At 55.4% G+C, this 15,293-nt stretch overlaps 6 protein-coding genes across 6 annotated transcripts; 3 read left to right on the top strand and 3 right to left on the bottom strand.

Annotated features, from left to right (window-relative positions):
• Window positions 1-132: 132 nt before the first annotated feature.
• On the top strand, window positions 133-2,364 carry EsH8_II_001436 (uncharacterized protein; the record flags this gene model as incomplete). Its single annotated transcript, XM_083264734.1, has 1 exon — window positions 133-2,364. The coding sequence occupies one exon, from the start codon at window positions 133-135 to the stop codon at window positions 2,362-2,364; it is 2,232 nt and encodes a 743-aa protein (XP_083122056.1).
• A 372-nt stretch (window positions 2,365-2,736) lies between these two features.
• On the bottom strand, window positions 2,737-4,516 carry EsH8_II_001435 (uncharacterized protein; the record flags this gene model as incomplete). Its single annotated transcript, XM_083264733.1, has 2 exons — window positions 2,737-3,176; window positions 3,256-4,516. 2 exons carry the CDS (start codon window positions 4,514-4,516, stop codon window positions 2,737-2,739), a joined length of 1,701 nt encoding a protein of 566 aa, XP_083122055.1.
• A 1,417-nt stretch (window positions 4,517-5,933) lies between these two features.
• EsH8_II_001434 (Alpha/Beta hydrolase protein) lies at window positions 5,934-7,993 on the top strand (the record flags this gene model as incomplete). The annotated part of the gene is made up of 2 exons (XM_083264732.1): window positions 5,934-6,359; window positions 6,416-7,993. The coding sequence occupies 2 exons, from the start codon at window positions 5,934-5,936 to the stop codon at window positions 7,991-7,993; spliced, it is 2,004 nt and encodes a 667-aa protein (XP_083122054.1).
• Window positions 7,994-10,414: 2,421 nt separating this feature from the next.
• On the top strand, window positions 10,415-11,827 carry EsH8_II_001433 (Formamidopyrimidine-DNA glycosylase N-terminal domain-containing protein; the record flags this gene model as incomplete). The annotated part of the gene is made up of 4 exons (XM_083264731.1): window positions 10,415-10,433; window positions 10,484-10,658; window positions 10,716-10,765; window positions 10,818-11,827. The coding sequence occupies 4 exons, from the start codon at window positions 10,415-10,417 to the stop codon at window positions 11,825-11,827; spliced, it is 1,254 nt and encodes a 417-aa protein (XP_083122053.1).
• Window positions 11,828-11,923: 96 nt separating this feature from the next.
• EsH8_II_001432 (cupin domain-containing protein) lies at window positions 11,924-12,656 on the bottom strand (the record flags this gene model as incomplete). Its single annotated transcript, XM_083264730.1, has 4 exons — window positions 11,924-12,039; window positions 12,106-12,120; window positions 12,194-12,334; window positions 12,446-12,656. 4 exons carry the CDS (start codon window positions 12,654-12,656, stop codon window positions 11,924-11,926), a joined length of 483 nt encoding a protein of 160 aa, XP_083122052.1.
• A 1,427-nt stretch (window positions 12,657-14,083) lies between these two features.
• On the bottom strand, window positions 14,084-14,868 carry EsH8_II_001431 (PAS domain-containing protein; the record flags this gene model as incomplete). Its single annotated transcript, XM_083264729.1, has 3 exons — window positions 14,084-14,497; window positions 14,552-14,671; window positions 14,740-14,868. The coding sequence occupies 3 exons, from the start codon at window positions 14,866-14,868 to the stop codon at window positions 14,084-14,086; spliced, it is 663 nt and encodes a 220-aa protein (XP_083122051.1).
• Between the last annotated feature and the right edge of the window lie 425 nt (window positions 14,869-15,293).

Here is a 15,293-nt window from a genome sequence, read left to right as displayed (position 1 = left end):
GATCGAGTCTACAAGTCTAGCAAGCCGGCCCAGCAAGTAAGGTTCCCTCATCGACGAACAGAGATCCGAACGTACAGCAGTCGCAAACCCACCGCTCGCATTTCCGACCACCAGCAAAGAACCTTGACCCAGATGTACGATACTACGCGCTCGTCACCGGTACGTCTCGATTTATCAGACGACGAGGAAGAACTCGCGCCTAAGAAGAAGAGGAGGAGAAAGACGATGGGGGATGAGCCGACACCAAGCTCTTCCTTCCACACGCAGACCCTAACGCAGATGTCGCGGAGGTCCGCGGAGAAATCCCCAGTTGAAGAGGACGATATATGGCAGTTCCAGCCGTCGGACGATGAGGTGGAGCAGCATCCGACTCTCCCTTCTGCAAACGATCAAGAAAATCGAGTACCAGGCGAGAAGGTGCCAAGCAGGGCGCCATCCGCTGTACCGCAGACGCCGACAAACAAACGAATCATTTTCGAGATTCCGTCTTCGCAGGGAAGCCCGCTTACCCCAATGTTGGCCAGATATAGCCCGGCGCCGAAGAGGTCTCCCTTAAAAGACAAGTCCACTAACACCAAGTCGCCGATGCCGAAGTTCACCGGCTCTGTCAAACGCCCACGTACCCTTACAGTTCAGGACTCTTTTGCAACGAACGGCAGCCAGAGCTCAACGCAGCATTATTCCCCCACCAAAGCACCACTACAGCCTGCCAAGAATGTCCGCTTCATTACACCCCATCCAACCGCCAGTCTGGCTCCCATGGAAGAGGAGGAGGAGGAAACAGAAGGGGAAGAATCCGATGGACGAGACGTTAGCCCATCCCCCCGCCGAACGCCGGGGTCACTGCACGAGATCGCTGATTCTGAGGATGAATCTGATGACCTTGAAATTTTGGACGAGGAGGCTGAAGGATACGATGCCGTCGGCGAGGAAACCCAGTTTCAGATGGACCAACTGCTTACCTCATCGGAAGAGAAGCAGGCTTCCAAAGAGGCATCCCCTTCAGAGGAGGACGACTCTGATAAGGAGAATGTAGCCCCCGCTGCCGACGAGGAGGAAGAGGCCACGTTGGTTTTGTCAAAGCCTTTTGTTCTGCCCAAACTGGCGCGCCTGGATTCGGGTGGGTCAGATCGCAGAGAGACCGTAGAGGTCATCACGTCATCTCCTGATCCTACACGCAATAGCGACACCAGCGTTCCCATCGAAGTGAGCGGGGAATCGAACGAAGAGTCTATCTCCGAGACACCGACACAGAGTCAGATCACGCCCAAAGCTAGAGGAAAGGCAACTTTAGAGATACCAAAGACACCAAAGACACCTCACACGCAAGGACTGGAGAGCCAACGGATACCCATGGAGGTTATCCGCGGCATGGGACCTCAGAGCGACCGGACCGATATTTTTATCTCCATACATCCGAACCATATGGAGAACATTGTTGCCGGTACCAAAAACCACGAGTTCCGCGCGTACAAGATCCCAAATACCGTTTCACGGATGTGGCTATACATTACCAAACCAGCCTCTGAACTGAGATACATGGCATGCATCAGTGAGGCTAAAGTACCCGGTGAAATTGACGAAGACGGGATCGGTAACGACAAATTCAACCAACGCAAGTCCGATTCCAAGTTCGCCTATCGGCTGTACAAGGTTTACGAACTAAACGATCCGGTGCCTCTCCATGAGATGAAGGAGCGCGACTGGCTTCACGGGGCACCACAGAAATACAATTATGTGCCACCAGCAGTTGTCGGGCAGTTGATGGCCAACTTGCGATGCTCCGTGTTTGGAGATGACGAAGAAGAAGAAGAGGAGGAAGCCATGCCTGAACCAGAGATTGGCAGAAAGGAGCTGTCACAAGCAGCCGCGGGGCCTTCGCAAGACCGCACGGTATCCCAAGAGCTGGCCGATCAGATCCGGATTGATATCGAGCACTCTACCCAACACCACTCATCAGACGCCGATTTACTGGTGCCATCGAGCCAGACACCAACTAGAAAGCGACGAAAGTTTGGCACGGAGCTACACTTCACAAAGCCTGCCTTGCCTCCGACCCCCTTGAGCCGCCCATCAAATCCCACGCCGCGGCGCGCGGTGCGGTCCTCGCAAGCGACGACGGTTAGCCAGACGTCGAGCCCTTCGCAGTCGCCCGTCAAATCGGTCCCGCGGCCTATGCACGCAGACTCGAGTTTGCCAATATTCGTGGACGACGAGGACGATAGCCCGATTCGCTTGCCGCCGAGCACGTTCCAGCTAGATTCGTCACAGCTATTGTCAAGAAGCCAGATGTTGCCCGAGAGTTTGCTGCGAGAAGAGCGGAGCGATATTGTCTATGATTCGGATCGAGATGACGAGCTATAACGGCACGGCTGGTCCCGTGAGGCTATTGTTGTAAAGGCAGGGAAAGCCAGGAGGGCAGGAGAGTTTGCATTCAGAGCGATGGAGTTGGTAACAGTATTGGTTGAATTAGGATGCTTGGGGCGTATCGAGAATGAACGGAACAGCCGGGGCTGGTAAACAAAGGTTGCTTTTTGTAGGAATAGGAATGACAGGGCTACATTTATGGAATCAAAACTACTTTGGCGGTTCTCCGTTATCATACACGGAGGCCACATCCTCACATAACCCAGCATAAGCTGTATGCACACATCGCTCAGGACTGTATTCAAGCATGAGGTAATCAGGGGGGGTATCACAAACCAGCACCGACACTTACAACACTGGCTCGCCTCCCTAGCCCAGCCTCACCTGTCGCCACATGCGCAAACACTCCTGCAAATCCACGCTCAGCGACCCCTCTGTCTCTCCCCCGACATCCCGAATCACCGCAATCAGCAGACTCGCAAGCGCGAAGGTCTTCTGCCCCTCGCGCAGCGCCTCGAGATCCGACTTGCGCATCCCGCCGTTGTCGGCCCACGCCTTCCACTTGTCGAGAATGGAGCTCATCTCGTTCGCAAAGGCGCCGTCCAGGAGCATGCGGTGCAGCAGGCCCGCGACGACGGCGCGCAACGTACCGCCTGCGCTGCCGACGGCGTCGGCCGGCACGTGGCGGTGCTGCTGGAGCCAGCGCAGCGTGTGGGATGCCACCAGGGCGGCGTCCCATTTGGGAGACTGGATTGCCTCGTGGGCGCGGGTTTCCCGGCGCTGGGTGTCGAGGCGCATCTTATCTCGAACTGGGCCGGGTCAGACGGAGAGGTCTCGTGGGAACCGGGAGGGGGGGGTATATGCATATAAAATTAGAATAAAACTTACGGTCATCTAAGCGTTGGTCCGATTCCTTGCGCATGCGGTCCTTGACAGCCTGCTCTCGCTGAGCCGGGGTCATGCGTGACTCGGCGGTGATGGCGTTCCGCTGCTCGCGCATCCGCCGGTTCATGAGCTCGAAGGCTTCCCGCCCGTTGTCTTGCGACGTTGCCCACTCGGGCGTCTGGGACGCGTCAACAATATCCAGCAGCTCGAGCACGCCGCAGGGGACAGAAGAGCCCCGGGCGAAGGCGAGGACGTCGTCCGGGATGCGGTAGTTCCAGAGGATAGTGGTGCTCGAGGTGCCGTAGGCCGTGGCGGCGCTTGCGAACCAGACGCCCGCGGTGTGGCCGGGGCGGATGCGGACGTGTTCGATGTAGAGGCTCGTTGATGGAAGGCCCTCGTCTTCGGGGATGGCGCTGATGAGGCCGTGGCTGGATATTTTGCAGGCTATGGGTTTCTGGGCGTTGGCTTTGACAGCGCGGGCAACACTGTCGGAGGAGGACGCCGGCGAATATACCTTTTTGACGTCGCCAGCTGTTGCGGAATCCTGCTCCGTGGTCTCACCGTTGTCGAGGTTGTCGTCCTTCTCAGTCTCAACCTCGGGAGGCGGGGGGAGTCGGACCCAGTAAGGAGGCAAAGACTCGTGGCTTCTTGTGGTCCAGTGTGACGACCATGTTGCAGCCAGCGACAGATGCCCGTCCGAATCGTTCAGGGGTGCGATGGTGAGGGCCTGTTGCTGGCCATCGGGGCTCAGCATCAGGGTGCAGCCCACAGGAGTCCACAGCCCGGTACTCCTGAGCAGCCTCCAACCGTGAGCATCAGGAACGGCGCCGAGGTCCAGGAGATAGCAAATTAGCTCATCGAAATTGATGTCGACCTGGGGCTGCCGCAGCTGGTCGGCATACTCAACACGCTGGGTCTTGAGGCCGATGGTGTTGGTGCGCCAGTTAAAGATTGTGTAAGAGCCCCCGGGGATGGAGGAAGGGTGGCGGGAGAGGGACCAGTACTCTTCGCGATGGTCAAAACGGTCCCACGGCGTAACGGCGTACCGCGGGAGGTCAACCTCGATAACGCGGTTCACGATATCGGAGCGGGTGAGGGCGGTAAGGCGGGCATGGCGGAGCATGCGCAGGATGCGCGAGCGAGCGGCGAGAGTCGCGACGGTGTTGTACAGGATGGGGAGGACGCCGAGCACGGCTAGGGGAACACCAATGTAGGTGATGACGTCCGAGGCCGTCGCCGAGGTGAAGTTGCCGGAATCAGCCATTTGCGCCGGCTGTGTGTATGTGAGCAGGGACGGCGTCCAGCTGGACCAGAAGATAGGTGAGAAGCAGGCCGGAGGTCTATATTGAGACGGATTTTCGGAAAACCACAAGTTTCCCTCGGATATCGAAAGAAATGCAAAGACGCGAGAAAAGAGGGCGATTTCTAGCAAAAGACATCAAATCTTGAAAACTACCCCTGACTGATGGTCTTCAGCCGCACCGGTTCCTGACAACTTCAGGGGGGCCGCTGGTGATGGCTGGCAGCCGACCTTGCCTGTTTAGTCCTAAGCCAGGCTGGCTGTCTATGGTGCTGCAGCCACTGTACTACATGGTCGGATTGCCCATGGATATTGTCATTGGAGGCAGCAGTAGTCGCAGGAACCTCTGTTGTCCATAATGTCAACGAAAGATACTCGTTAATGAAGACTCGGAAGCATCATGATAGGGATGGAAGGGAGCGTTGAGGTTGGAACCGTTTTCGGGTCGGCCTGAGACTCTGCGTAGTCGGTGCTCGCGCTGCAATAAGGCATTAGCCAGTATCCAACGGAGCCCCCAACCCGGCCATGCAAATGAGGCACATTTCCTTGGAATGACTATGATGGGGGGAGCTAGGCATGGTTAGGCGCAAATTGTTTTTGCAAACATCCAAGAGCTTAACTGCAATATCCGCCGATAGGGCCGTCGATGGGAACCGGAATGTACGTTGTGGTGTTTCGGGGACTTGCTGATGCCAGAACTAATACCGAACGAGGTAGCTCTCAAGGTGGTGGTGGTATTCCTGCACTTGTACTAAGTACAGGGTTCAGCTTATCTTGCGCAAAGTCCAATGCCGAAGTCTGTTTGTCACTCCCGTGGTGTTATCATGCATGTGGTTGGGACGAGCGAGTATTCAACGAACGACTGCCGGGAACAACGACGGCGGGCAGGCGGGTAAGGCGGCATCTCTCGCACGAGACACGTCGGAGTGGTTTGCAGCTGATTGCAGCACGAAAAAGGGTTGGGACCTTGGGGAGGCAAGGCCATCCAGCTCCCGCGCCTGTTCCCTCCGCCCCCCAGACCCCGGCAGCTGGGCGATCCCGTCAGCAAAACTTCCCGCGGGCCGCGTGCTGGCCAGGGCCTGAAAGGGCGGTTCGGTGCAGGCTAAGGATATAAAATTAGTCGGGCGTTTGGGGCTCCGTACGACCCTGTGGGCGCCCCGTTACACCAGACAAAGAGCACTACATGCAGGGGCACGTCTGCCAAGCCACTACCTTCAAAACCTCGACATTCCTCCCCCAGCTTTCTCCCTGCTTCATTGTGCTGCGTCACTCTTTTTATCTCAGCCGACCGAAAAAAAATCCCACGGCATTGTAGTCGACACTCCCACCGTCCTCCTCAGTAGAGAGTATGCAACAACGGCACGATGCGGGACATCTTACCATGCGCCTCATCCATTCTTTCCTCGCCATTGCCGGCCTGCTATCCGGCTCCGCCATTGCCCAGTTCCCCTCAACCTCGGTCAATCTCACCACCATCACGTCGCCCGTAGATGGCAACGTCACCGTCCGCTATAGGATCCCCGAGGGCGCCTGCAAAACCGCATACGACTCCCAGGAGCAGTACACAGGATGGGTCAACGTTCCCGGCCCGTTCCCGGCGAACATGTTCTTCTGGTTCATCGGCGCCCGCGAACCGACGGATGCCTTGACCATTTGGCTCAACGGCGGCCCTGGTGTCAGCTCGTTGTTTGGCATGTTCACCGAAGTGGGGCCTTGCGAGGTTGTTGAAAAGGGTCTGAACCAGTATGAGACTGTCGCCCGGGAATGGGGGTGGGACCGCGCTTCCAATATGCTGTTCATTGATCAGGTACGGTTGCTCCGGCATCGTGAGCGCAGAGCGCAGTTTATGCTGACACCGCGCAGCCTAACCAAGTCGGCTTCTCGTATGACATCGCGACTAATGGCTCCATGGACCTCTTTAATGCAAACCAGTCCAACCCGCCTCAGCCAGTCCCCAGCGGCCAGCTGCCCGCAACCTTCCTCAACGGCACATTCAGCTCGCTAAACACCAACAACACAGCGAACACCACCGAGACAGCAGCAATGGCCATATGGCACATGCTCCAGGGCTTCTTGGGCGCGTTTCCCCAGTACAACCCTCCCAACAACAGTTCTCTCGGCATCAACCTCTTCGCCGAGAGCTACGGCGGGAAGTACGGCCCGGTCTTTTCTGATGTATGGGAGACGCAGAACGAGAAGCGTCAGAATGGCACCCTGTCGTCCAACAACACGCTCGAAATCCACCTCACGTCTCTGGGTATCGTCAACGGCTGCATCGACGACCAGGTCCAGGCGGAGTACTACCCGGCCATGGCCATCAACAACACGTACGGCTTCAAGGCCATGAACGACGTGCGCGCCGCCTTGGCGAACGGCAGCTTGTACACCACGGGCGGCTGCCTGGACCTGATTCGGCAATGTCGCACCGCCGAATCCGTTTACGATGCCAACAACACCGGAAGGGTAGATACGGTGAACGACCTGTGTTCCCGGGCGTACCAGACCTGCTATGAAAATGCGGTGGCGCCGTACGGCGAGTCCGGACGAAGTTGGTACGACATTGCACGCAAGAACCCGGACTCGTTCCCGCCAAGCACGTTTCTTGAGTACCTCAACACGGCGGGCTTCCAGCAGTCCATCGGCTCCGTCGTCAACTTCACCATGACCAGCCAGGCGGTACTCTCCACCTTCCAGAGTACGGGCGACTACATGAGGGGCCCGTTGATCCCGAAGCTGGCCGGTCTTCTCCGGCGTGGCATTCGCGTCGCTCTGATCTACGGCGACCGCGACTACATCTGCAACTGGATGGGTGGCGAGGCCGCGTCACTGAACCTCGCCTGGCAAGCGGGGTCTGTCTACGGACGCAACTTCAGCGCCGCCGGCTACGCGCCCATCATCGTCAACGACTCGTACATTGGCGGCGTCGTCAGGCAATTCGGCAACCTGTCCTTCAGCCGCATCTACCAGGCCGGCCACTCGGTCCCCGCCTACCAGCCGGAGACCGCGTTCCAGGTCTTTGCGCGCGTCATTCTGGGGACGTCCGTCTCGACGGGCGACCAGGTGAACCTCGCACATTACAACACCTCGGGCGATGCCCACGCAACCCACACGGACAAGCTGCCCGACTCGCCCGCCCCGACTTGCTGGCTGCGCTACATGCAGGAGACCTGCAGCGACGACCAGGTCAGCATGCTCCAGCGCGGCGAGGGTGACATCATCAACGGCGTGCTGTACAGCGCCTCGAGCGACTGGCCCCTGGCCACAGAGGCGCCGACGTCGACGCAGCCTGCGACTTCCTCGTCATCCACGGTCCTGACGGGCTTCTTCACGGCGACGGCGACCCCGAAGAGCGGCGGTGCCACCCACAAACCCAAAGGCTCGTTTACGACCGTCATTGCCGTGATGGCCGGCGCGCTTCTCATCGGCTTCTGGGGTTTGTAAAACATAACATTGGAGCATAGTGTACATGGAAGACTGGTTTTTTCTTCATCCCCACCCCCTCTATAGGTGGGAGGTTGGAAAGCATATAATGAATGGCCAGGAACAAGCATATGGGAAGGTCACCGGATCGGCGTTTTGTGGACTTGGGATATAGAACCAAAAGGGCGCTGCAGAGGTTTGCTGAAGATGCATCTCTGCCGGTGCTTAATGATACCCCCTTAATGATAGCTTTAATAGCAACGACATGCGTACTAAAAAAGCATGAGTCTCCCATCTCCCCTGACATGCAACGTGTGAATGGCATCATGTTTCCGGCGACCGTCCTCATATAAGCACCATCACCATCCAAGGCCACGGGACGCAGCGTGGGACGTCCTGCAAGGCAGAGTGCCCAGCTTCCCTCACTCCACGGCGTAAATATGTCAGATAGGTACAGCAAAATGGAAGACGATCACGAATGCATTACATGTGATCATTGCAAATTACATCACAAAGAATTGAATAATGAGTTCGAGAATGGGTATCTTGAATTAAAACTATCTAGAAAGACTGCCTGTTGGCAGCCTCGACTCACCTGGCTTGCGCCAATGAAATCTTGGTACCAATGAACCTAAACACTTCAATTAGCAACTGCTCGTAACACACGACTCGAAACAAAACAGTGTATGAAGCGTCAAATATCAGTAAGGGAGCCTTGTCAAAGGCATTATCATCAAAGCATATGGCTATGGAGACCGTCGTGAAAATTTTGTGATCATCATATTGACGCTTGGGGCGAGGGAGTAGGCAGAAGAGAAGAAAAGCGGCTTACCAATTGGCGCAAGATCATGTTCAGACATGATGGAAATATTTACTAGTCCACATGGATCTGGTGGTAATGTTAGCCACCTGCATTTCCTCGAGTAATCAAAGAGTAATGCATTGTAAAGTGTTTGATCAGAATGACTGGTAGTCAACGTTTCTCAGCTTCGCCGTTAGGCTCTGACATATGCTTGTCTTTGGTTTATCGTTCATCATAAGAACGGAGCCGTGGGTGGCTGGGTTTGAATAGTAAAAATGAAACTTACCACTTGAACCATGGCTCCCGGTCTATCATTACAATAGTGTACCTGTTGTCTGAAATGGTCAGCGATGTTCATGCTCATCTTGTTCATAAAAACATTTGTTTGAATGCATTTCAGTAGTTGCATGAATGGTATAAAAAAGGGTATCCGCATTGGAAAATCCAGATAGGACTCGTCATCTAATTGCTCATCAGGTAGGCAGGGATAGAGAAAGTAGTAAAAAATTGTGACCTACAATGACTGGACCGGAACAAGGCGGTGCCTCAGAACCAGCTACACTAGCTGCTGAGGCGATATTCACGTTATAGCAAACAGCAAATCCATCTCGGCACTGTTGCGAACGAGTCAGTCTCATGTACTGCAGGTTGCATCCCGACATGTTGAGTGTTCGGTTCGAAATCAGTGGGCGAGGTTTTCTAGGCCTGCCACAAATTGGCTTGTCTGCTCATGCAACGAGTCCCTTTTGGGTACTCTCGGAGCCCAGTGCCGTTTCATCATTTGATGATGGGCGGGGGAGGAGAGGGTTGGTATGTACCTTGTCGAGAGGAACTGAGATGGCTGATTTCCATGTTAGCGATGGGTCTTTTAAAAGACTTAATACATGGAAGAGGTAACAAGAGAACAATCAGAAACAGCCAGTTTTTTTCAACATTGAGTTTTCAGCCGGTAATTCCAACCATACAAAGTATGTAAAAAATGATCATCAGGTTCTCGGGGGAAGGGAGGGGGAGAGTAGAAAAGTTTGCACCATACCTTTTACCAAGCCATCTCAAGGCGGCAACATAGCCAATGGTACCAGCGTCAGAAGAATCTGCAAAAGCCTGCGTTTGTGGTCAGCGACATGCTTGCGCAAAGCGAATGAAGATGCGAATGCAAAGAGCAAATTGTCGTGTCCGATCAGACTGACGTGTAAAACAGAGGTTTCATTCCATTTAGGTCAAAGACTCTAGTTTGCGGTGTTTGTGTGTCATCATTGTGGATGGAGATGTAGAAGAAGGAAATGAAGGCGCGAGCGCAACTTACCGGACCATGCGAGGCTACGATGCCATTGGATTGATGGTGGTGGAAGAAGATCGTGAGGTTGAAGGAGCGAAGGAAAAGTTTTTAAAGGTGCTGAGAATTGAGCCTCGAGTGGGGGGGAAGATGGAAAAACCCGCGCGCGGTCGGCCACGACCCACTAAAGGTGCAGCTCGGGGCCAGATCACGTGCGCTCGCGTCTCCACGCGGAGATCCAGGAGAGGAGCTAGTCGCGTCTGCGTCATACAGGCAGAAGCCTCCCATGTTGCCGTACCTCTGAGACGTTGAAGTATTCATGGTCGTTCCTTTTGTGAATACCTGTTAAGATAAATAAATAAAAATGCCCGAAATTGCTGAAGGTAAAGCTGAACTAAAGCATCTCTGAAACACTCTGCTCATGTGTCCCTAGTCGCCCGGTGCGTCCATTTTCTGCGTCTTCATCTCGTGGGGAAGAAGATAGCCAAGGTCTCGGCCCCCGATGATGCCAATGTCTTTGGAAAAGTCGGCACCAGCGGCCCGGCATTCGAGAAGGCCGTGAAGGGGAGGAAGGTGGTCTCCGTAGGGAGTCAGGGGAAATACTTTTGGTAGGGGCTCGCCCAGTCCACCTTATCTTGAGAGTCCCGGCAGCTCATTCTTCTCAGGATTACCTTTGACAAGCCGCCTCATGCGGTGATGCATCTGGGAATGACGGGTATGGTGCCTCGATGAACCGAAAAAGACAGGACGGCACTGACACTCCGCAGGATGGATCCACATCAAGGGAGATAAGACCGCCTACACCAACTACTACAAAAAGATGAAGGACGGAGAGGCAGACGTCTGGCCGCCAAAGTACTGGAAGTTCCAGCTCGAGACCGAGGAAGCTCCAAAAGTGGCAGCCGCATTCACCGACCCCCGCCGGTTCGGCCGGGTACGGCTCGTCGACTGCCCCGGCGACGACATCAGGAAGCACTCGCCCCTGAAGGAGAACGGGCCCGACCCCGTCGTCGACGTCGACATATTCACCGAGGCCTACCTGAAGAAGAAGATGCAGTCCCGGCACGTCCCTGTCAAGGCGTTGCTTCTGGACCAGAGCCACATCAGCGGCATCGGAAACTGGGTCGCGGACGAGGTGCTGTACCAGTCTCGGCTGCACCCGGAGCAGTACTGCGACAGCTTCAGCGAGAAGGAGATCCGCAGTCTCTACGAGGCCATCCGCTACGTGTGCCAGACGGCCGTCGACAAGCTTGGCGACTCGGACGAGTTCCCAGCGGACTGGCTATTCAACCACCGCTGGGGCAAGGGCAACAAAGCCGCCGCATCATCCCTGCCCAACGGCGAGAAGCTTGCCTTCATCACCGTCGGCGGCCGGACGAGCTGCTATGCTCCCGGCCGGCAGAAGAAGACAGGTCAGGTGGTGCCATCGGCCAAGGAAGAGCCCCTCGATGACGCCGGCGCGAAACCCAAAGCCGCCTCCGCCAAAGCCAAGAGACAGGCAAAGACGCACGACAGCGATGAGGAGAAGCCCAGCAAAAAGGCACGGAGCACCAAGGGGCCGGCGAAGGCAACTCCAAAGGTCAAGGAGGAGGAGGAGGAAGATGAGGGGGAACCTCCCGAGCCACCCGCTGCCGAAGCGCCGCCAAGCAAGAAACCGCGGGGCTCAAAGGTTGCAAAGAAACCCAAACCCCCATCTAGTGCCAAGAAGGAGGAGAAGGAGGAGGTCGAGCTTCCAGTGGATACGGGCAGGCGGAGATCCCTTCGATTGAAGAAGTAAACTATCTTGTGTCTCGATCGAGGGGTATTTTTTTCCTCTTCTGTTTTGTATTTTTTACCTACTCGTAAGCCCGGCATCGTCTTAGGTCCCCCCCGTCTACGGCTCCGACTCCACATCCGGCGGAAACGTCCCAAACAATGCCATCAGATGCTGCGTTTCCTGCGGCGACAACTTCTTGCCCTCCCCAATCGTCTTGCCCATCATGCGAAAGTCTGCCAAGTTAGCTTAAATCCTGTAACCGCGGCGGGCCTGTTTGGCCCCCTCTCCCCTGCACTCACAATCCATGTAATACCCTGTTCGCCTCGAGTTAGCACGCAAACCCGCGCCTGGCCTCCCGCCATCCGCACCGGCGGGTCCACCACGTACCTGGGGTAGAAGTCATGAAGAACTCGGCGGTGACGCTGTCCGACGGGTTGGAAAACGTGTGGACCGCCCTCGGCGGCACAACCATCAGTTGCCCCTCTTCGGCATCGACGTTCCCCTCCGGGGTCGTGAACCGCACCGTCCCTGGAGCTTATCGTCAGCATATATGTACCACTTCCACCAAAGCACTCTTCCCCTCCCCTTCTGGTCAACGGATACCCCTCCTCCCCCCTTCCCCTCCCAAAGGAAACCCACCCTTGGTCACGAAAAAGCACTCGTCGTGGAACCGGTGCCAGTGCATGGGGGGCCCGGACGCCCCCGGCGGCAGCTCCAACGTCATGCACCCGATCCGATTGTCCGTGTTGCTCCCGTCCTCGTAGATGTAGATGGTCATCGGGCCCAGCTTGACCACCTCGCTGTCCTCCTTCTTGTACAGCTTCACCGGCACGGGTCCGCGGAGAGGCATCTTTGCTTTTCTTCCCCTGTCCTGTATCCCTTTTGTTTTTTGGCTTGTTTGTTTTTTTGCTTTGTTTTTGCCCTCGTCACTTGGCTCTAGTCACTTGGACCTTGAGGGGGAGGGAGGGGAAGTCCTTTCCTCGATATCAAAAAATAATCACCAAAACCGAATAAAAACCAAAGAAAAACCATATACGGGCGATGCGGCGATTTGTCTCAACGTCACGATCCTCTTGCTTATCGGCGGGAGAGATTTTGAAACAGACATGTCCCCCGCCTCCCCCTCGTCGACAAAGAGGTGCAGCAGGAGATTTCGGCAATCGGGGGCTTAGGTAAGATGAGCGAGGCGGCTGGACCTAGGGGAGGGGGAGGGGGAAAAGTGCCGTCAGATGGTTAATTGCATCCGGACTAGGGGGCCAATCGCAGCATTTCTTTTGTCTCGGCTCGAACAGTGAGAAAAAGCAAGCTGAGAGGGGGGGGGGGGGGCGTGTATAGTTCAGGAACCATGACGGACATGGCAATTTTTCCCAGTCAACTGGCAGCCCTATTTCTTTAGCGTTTGATCTGATTGATCGACGCAGGCTATATCTAATTGGCTTCAATGACGCCCACGATCAGTGTGTGGAGTATGGCGAGAGGGGTTTCTGATAATGGCCTGCCAATGTATCATGTAGACAGATGTGTTGGTTTCCAAGGGGGACGCCTAGCTCTTCTTACACGAAAGGAAGTTGAAAGACCCTAATTTGCCGGTATCGGGTTAAAAGAAGAAAGGCGTCCGCGTGTGATAAGAGAAGCGTCGCACGACAAAGAGAGGTCTCAAAGCACTAGCAAAACGAGGCAGAGCGGCATCGATGTCCAGAAAAAAATGCAGTGGTTCATTTGGTTGACAGAGCGTGGGCCACTCTCTCTCCCCCTCCCATCTGTGCCAAGTGGCTGATCATGATCAAGTTATCATGTGTGGACGTGATTAAGTATCCCTCCCAAATAAAAAACCACCAGTCAAGGCCAATGCCGACTGCAGAAAAACGCCGTCCCAGATGCTCTCTTCGAACAGAATATGCCGTCACCCGGGCTCCAATGAGCAGGTGGTGTGCCATCTATTTTACACCCGAGAGTGACCCCAGGTCCATGCAGCAGGTCGCTTTTTTATCTTTTCATTCCGTCTCAAATCCAAACCGAAAACAAACAAACGCCACCGAACTCGAGTTAGTTCTGGTATGCCTGAGCTCAAACTCGCATGCGTGTAATATGGGTATCGTTAAATGCCTGATAGCAGAAGATGCCTCGCTCGTACAAAGTCGTGCCATTATTGTTGCCTTGTAGGAGGGGGAAAAGCCTCGTTGCGAGGAAAGATCGGAGGGTGGAGGGGGATATTTCCACCGATTAAAGGAAAAGAATTTGGGTTCGTTGAATTCGTGAAAAGCGTCAAAAGAGGAATCAACCATCCCGCTCCACCTGGAAACCGACGGAGTAGCGGTAGTTCTCGGATTTCCAGCGGATGGGAATCATAGTGAGGAGGTTGACAAAGGCGGTGCCGTCCTTCTTGAAGTTGGTGAGCTTAACCTGGATCTCGTCGTTCGTCTCGACCGCCTTCCGGAGGCTCGCTACGGTGGCCTTGTCGACTTTCTTGCCGGTCGACTCTTTCCGGACCACGCCAACGGGTGGTGCTTGGAGGAAGCGACAGTTCCTGCCAATGATTTCCTTGTTCGAGTAGCCGGTAAGCATGCAAAAGTGCTCCGAGGCGTAGACGATGGGGGCGTCGGGCTGCTCGAGGTCGCAGATGACGAGAGCGACGGAGCAGTCGACGGCGCCGAGTTCGACCTTCGGGTTGGGTCTGCTGGCGATGTGGAGCTGATAAGGGGTTAGATGCCGAGATGGATGACGATGCAAACGCGGACGACCTACGAGAATGTTCATCACGTCGATGCCGCTGGGGCAGTAGAGGCCAGGATACATGACGGGGTCGGCAGCGGCGTTTGCTTGCCGCCCCTGAGGCCCTTGCTCAGTCTCATTGTCAAAATGATACTAGGCGGGATGTCAGTTGGGTAACTCTGCAAGGATGGGGGGGGAGGGGGTCGTGGTCAGGAACTTACCTGCAACGCACATGACTCCCATGGGTTCATTGTCGAAGCAAGTTGGTATTGATTCCGGAATGACAAGACACGATCCGGTCTTCCAGGTTGGAGGTAGGAAACTGGATATTGAAGCTCTTGGGTCGGCATAATGAGGATTGGCAACGAGCCGAAGTGTGTGATTATAAAGCAACGAGGCGGGCAAAGGTGCCGATGTGTGGTCAGGGGTTGACAGGGCCGAGCAAATGGAGCAGCAGGGTTCGGGTTAGAGGTACTGCGGCGTATGAGAGGTGAGGTGATTAGGCGCCTTGCATTATGCGTCAGTCAGGATGCGTTGGCAAGAAGGCGGGCGGGTTTGTATTGGACGCTGATGGGCAGAAGGCCAGAGAGATTCGGAAAAGGGTGATAGGCGGTTGCAATGGAAGTGTGAATGGACCAAGACGGGAATAGATGGAGGACTTTCTAATGGTGTTGAAGACTGCGCAGCAAAGTGGTGCAACAAATACTGGCAGGCAAAAAGGCGATAGCTTTGGGGAAATGTAAAGAGCGGTGGTGGGGGGGGATGGAGATAGCAT

This window comes from Colletotrichum jinshuiense, chromosome 2, assembly GCF_051148585.1.
Source record: "Colletotrichum jinshuiense chromosome 2, complete sequence".
Taxonomy (NCBI): Eukaryota; Fungi; Ascomycota; class Sordariomycetes; order Glomerellales; family Glomerellaceae; genus Colletotrichum; species Colletotrichum jinshuiense.
This window is presented reverse-complemented; position numbering and strand designations above follow the sequence as displayed.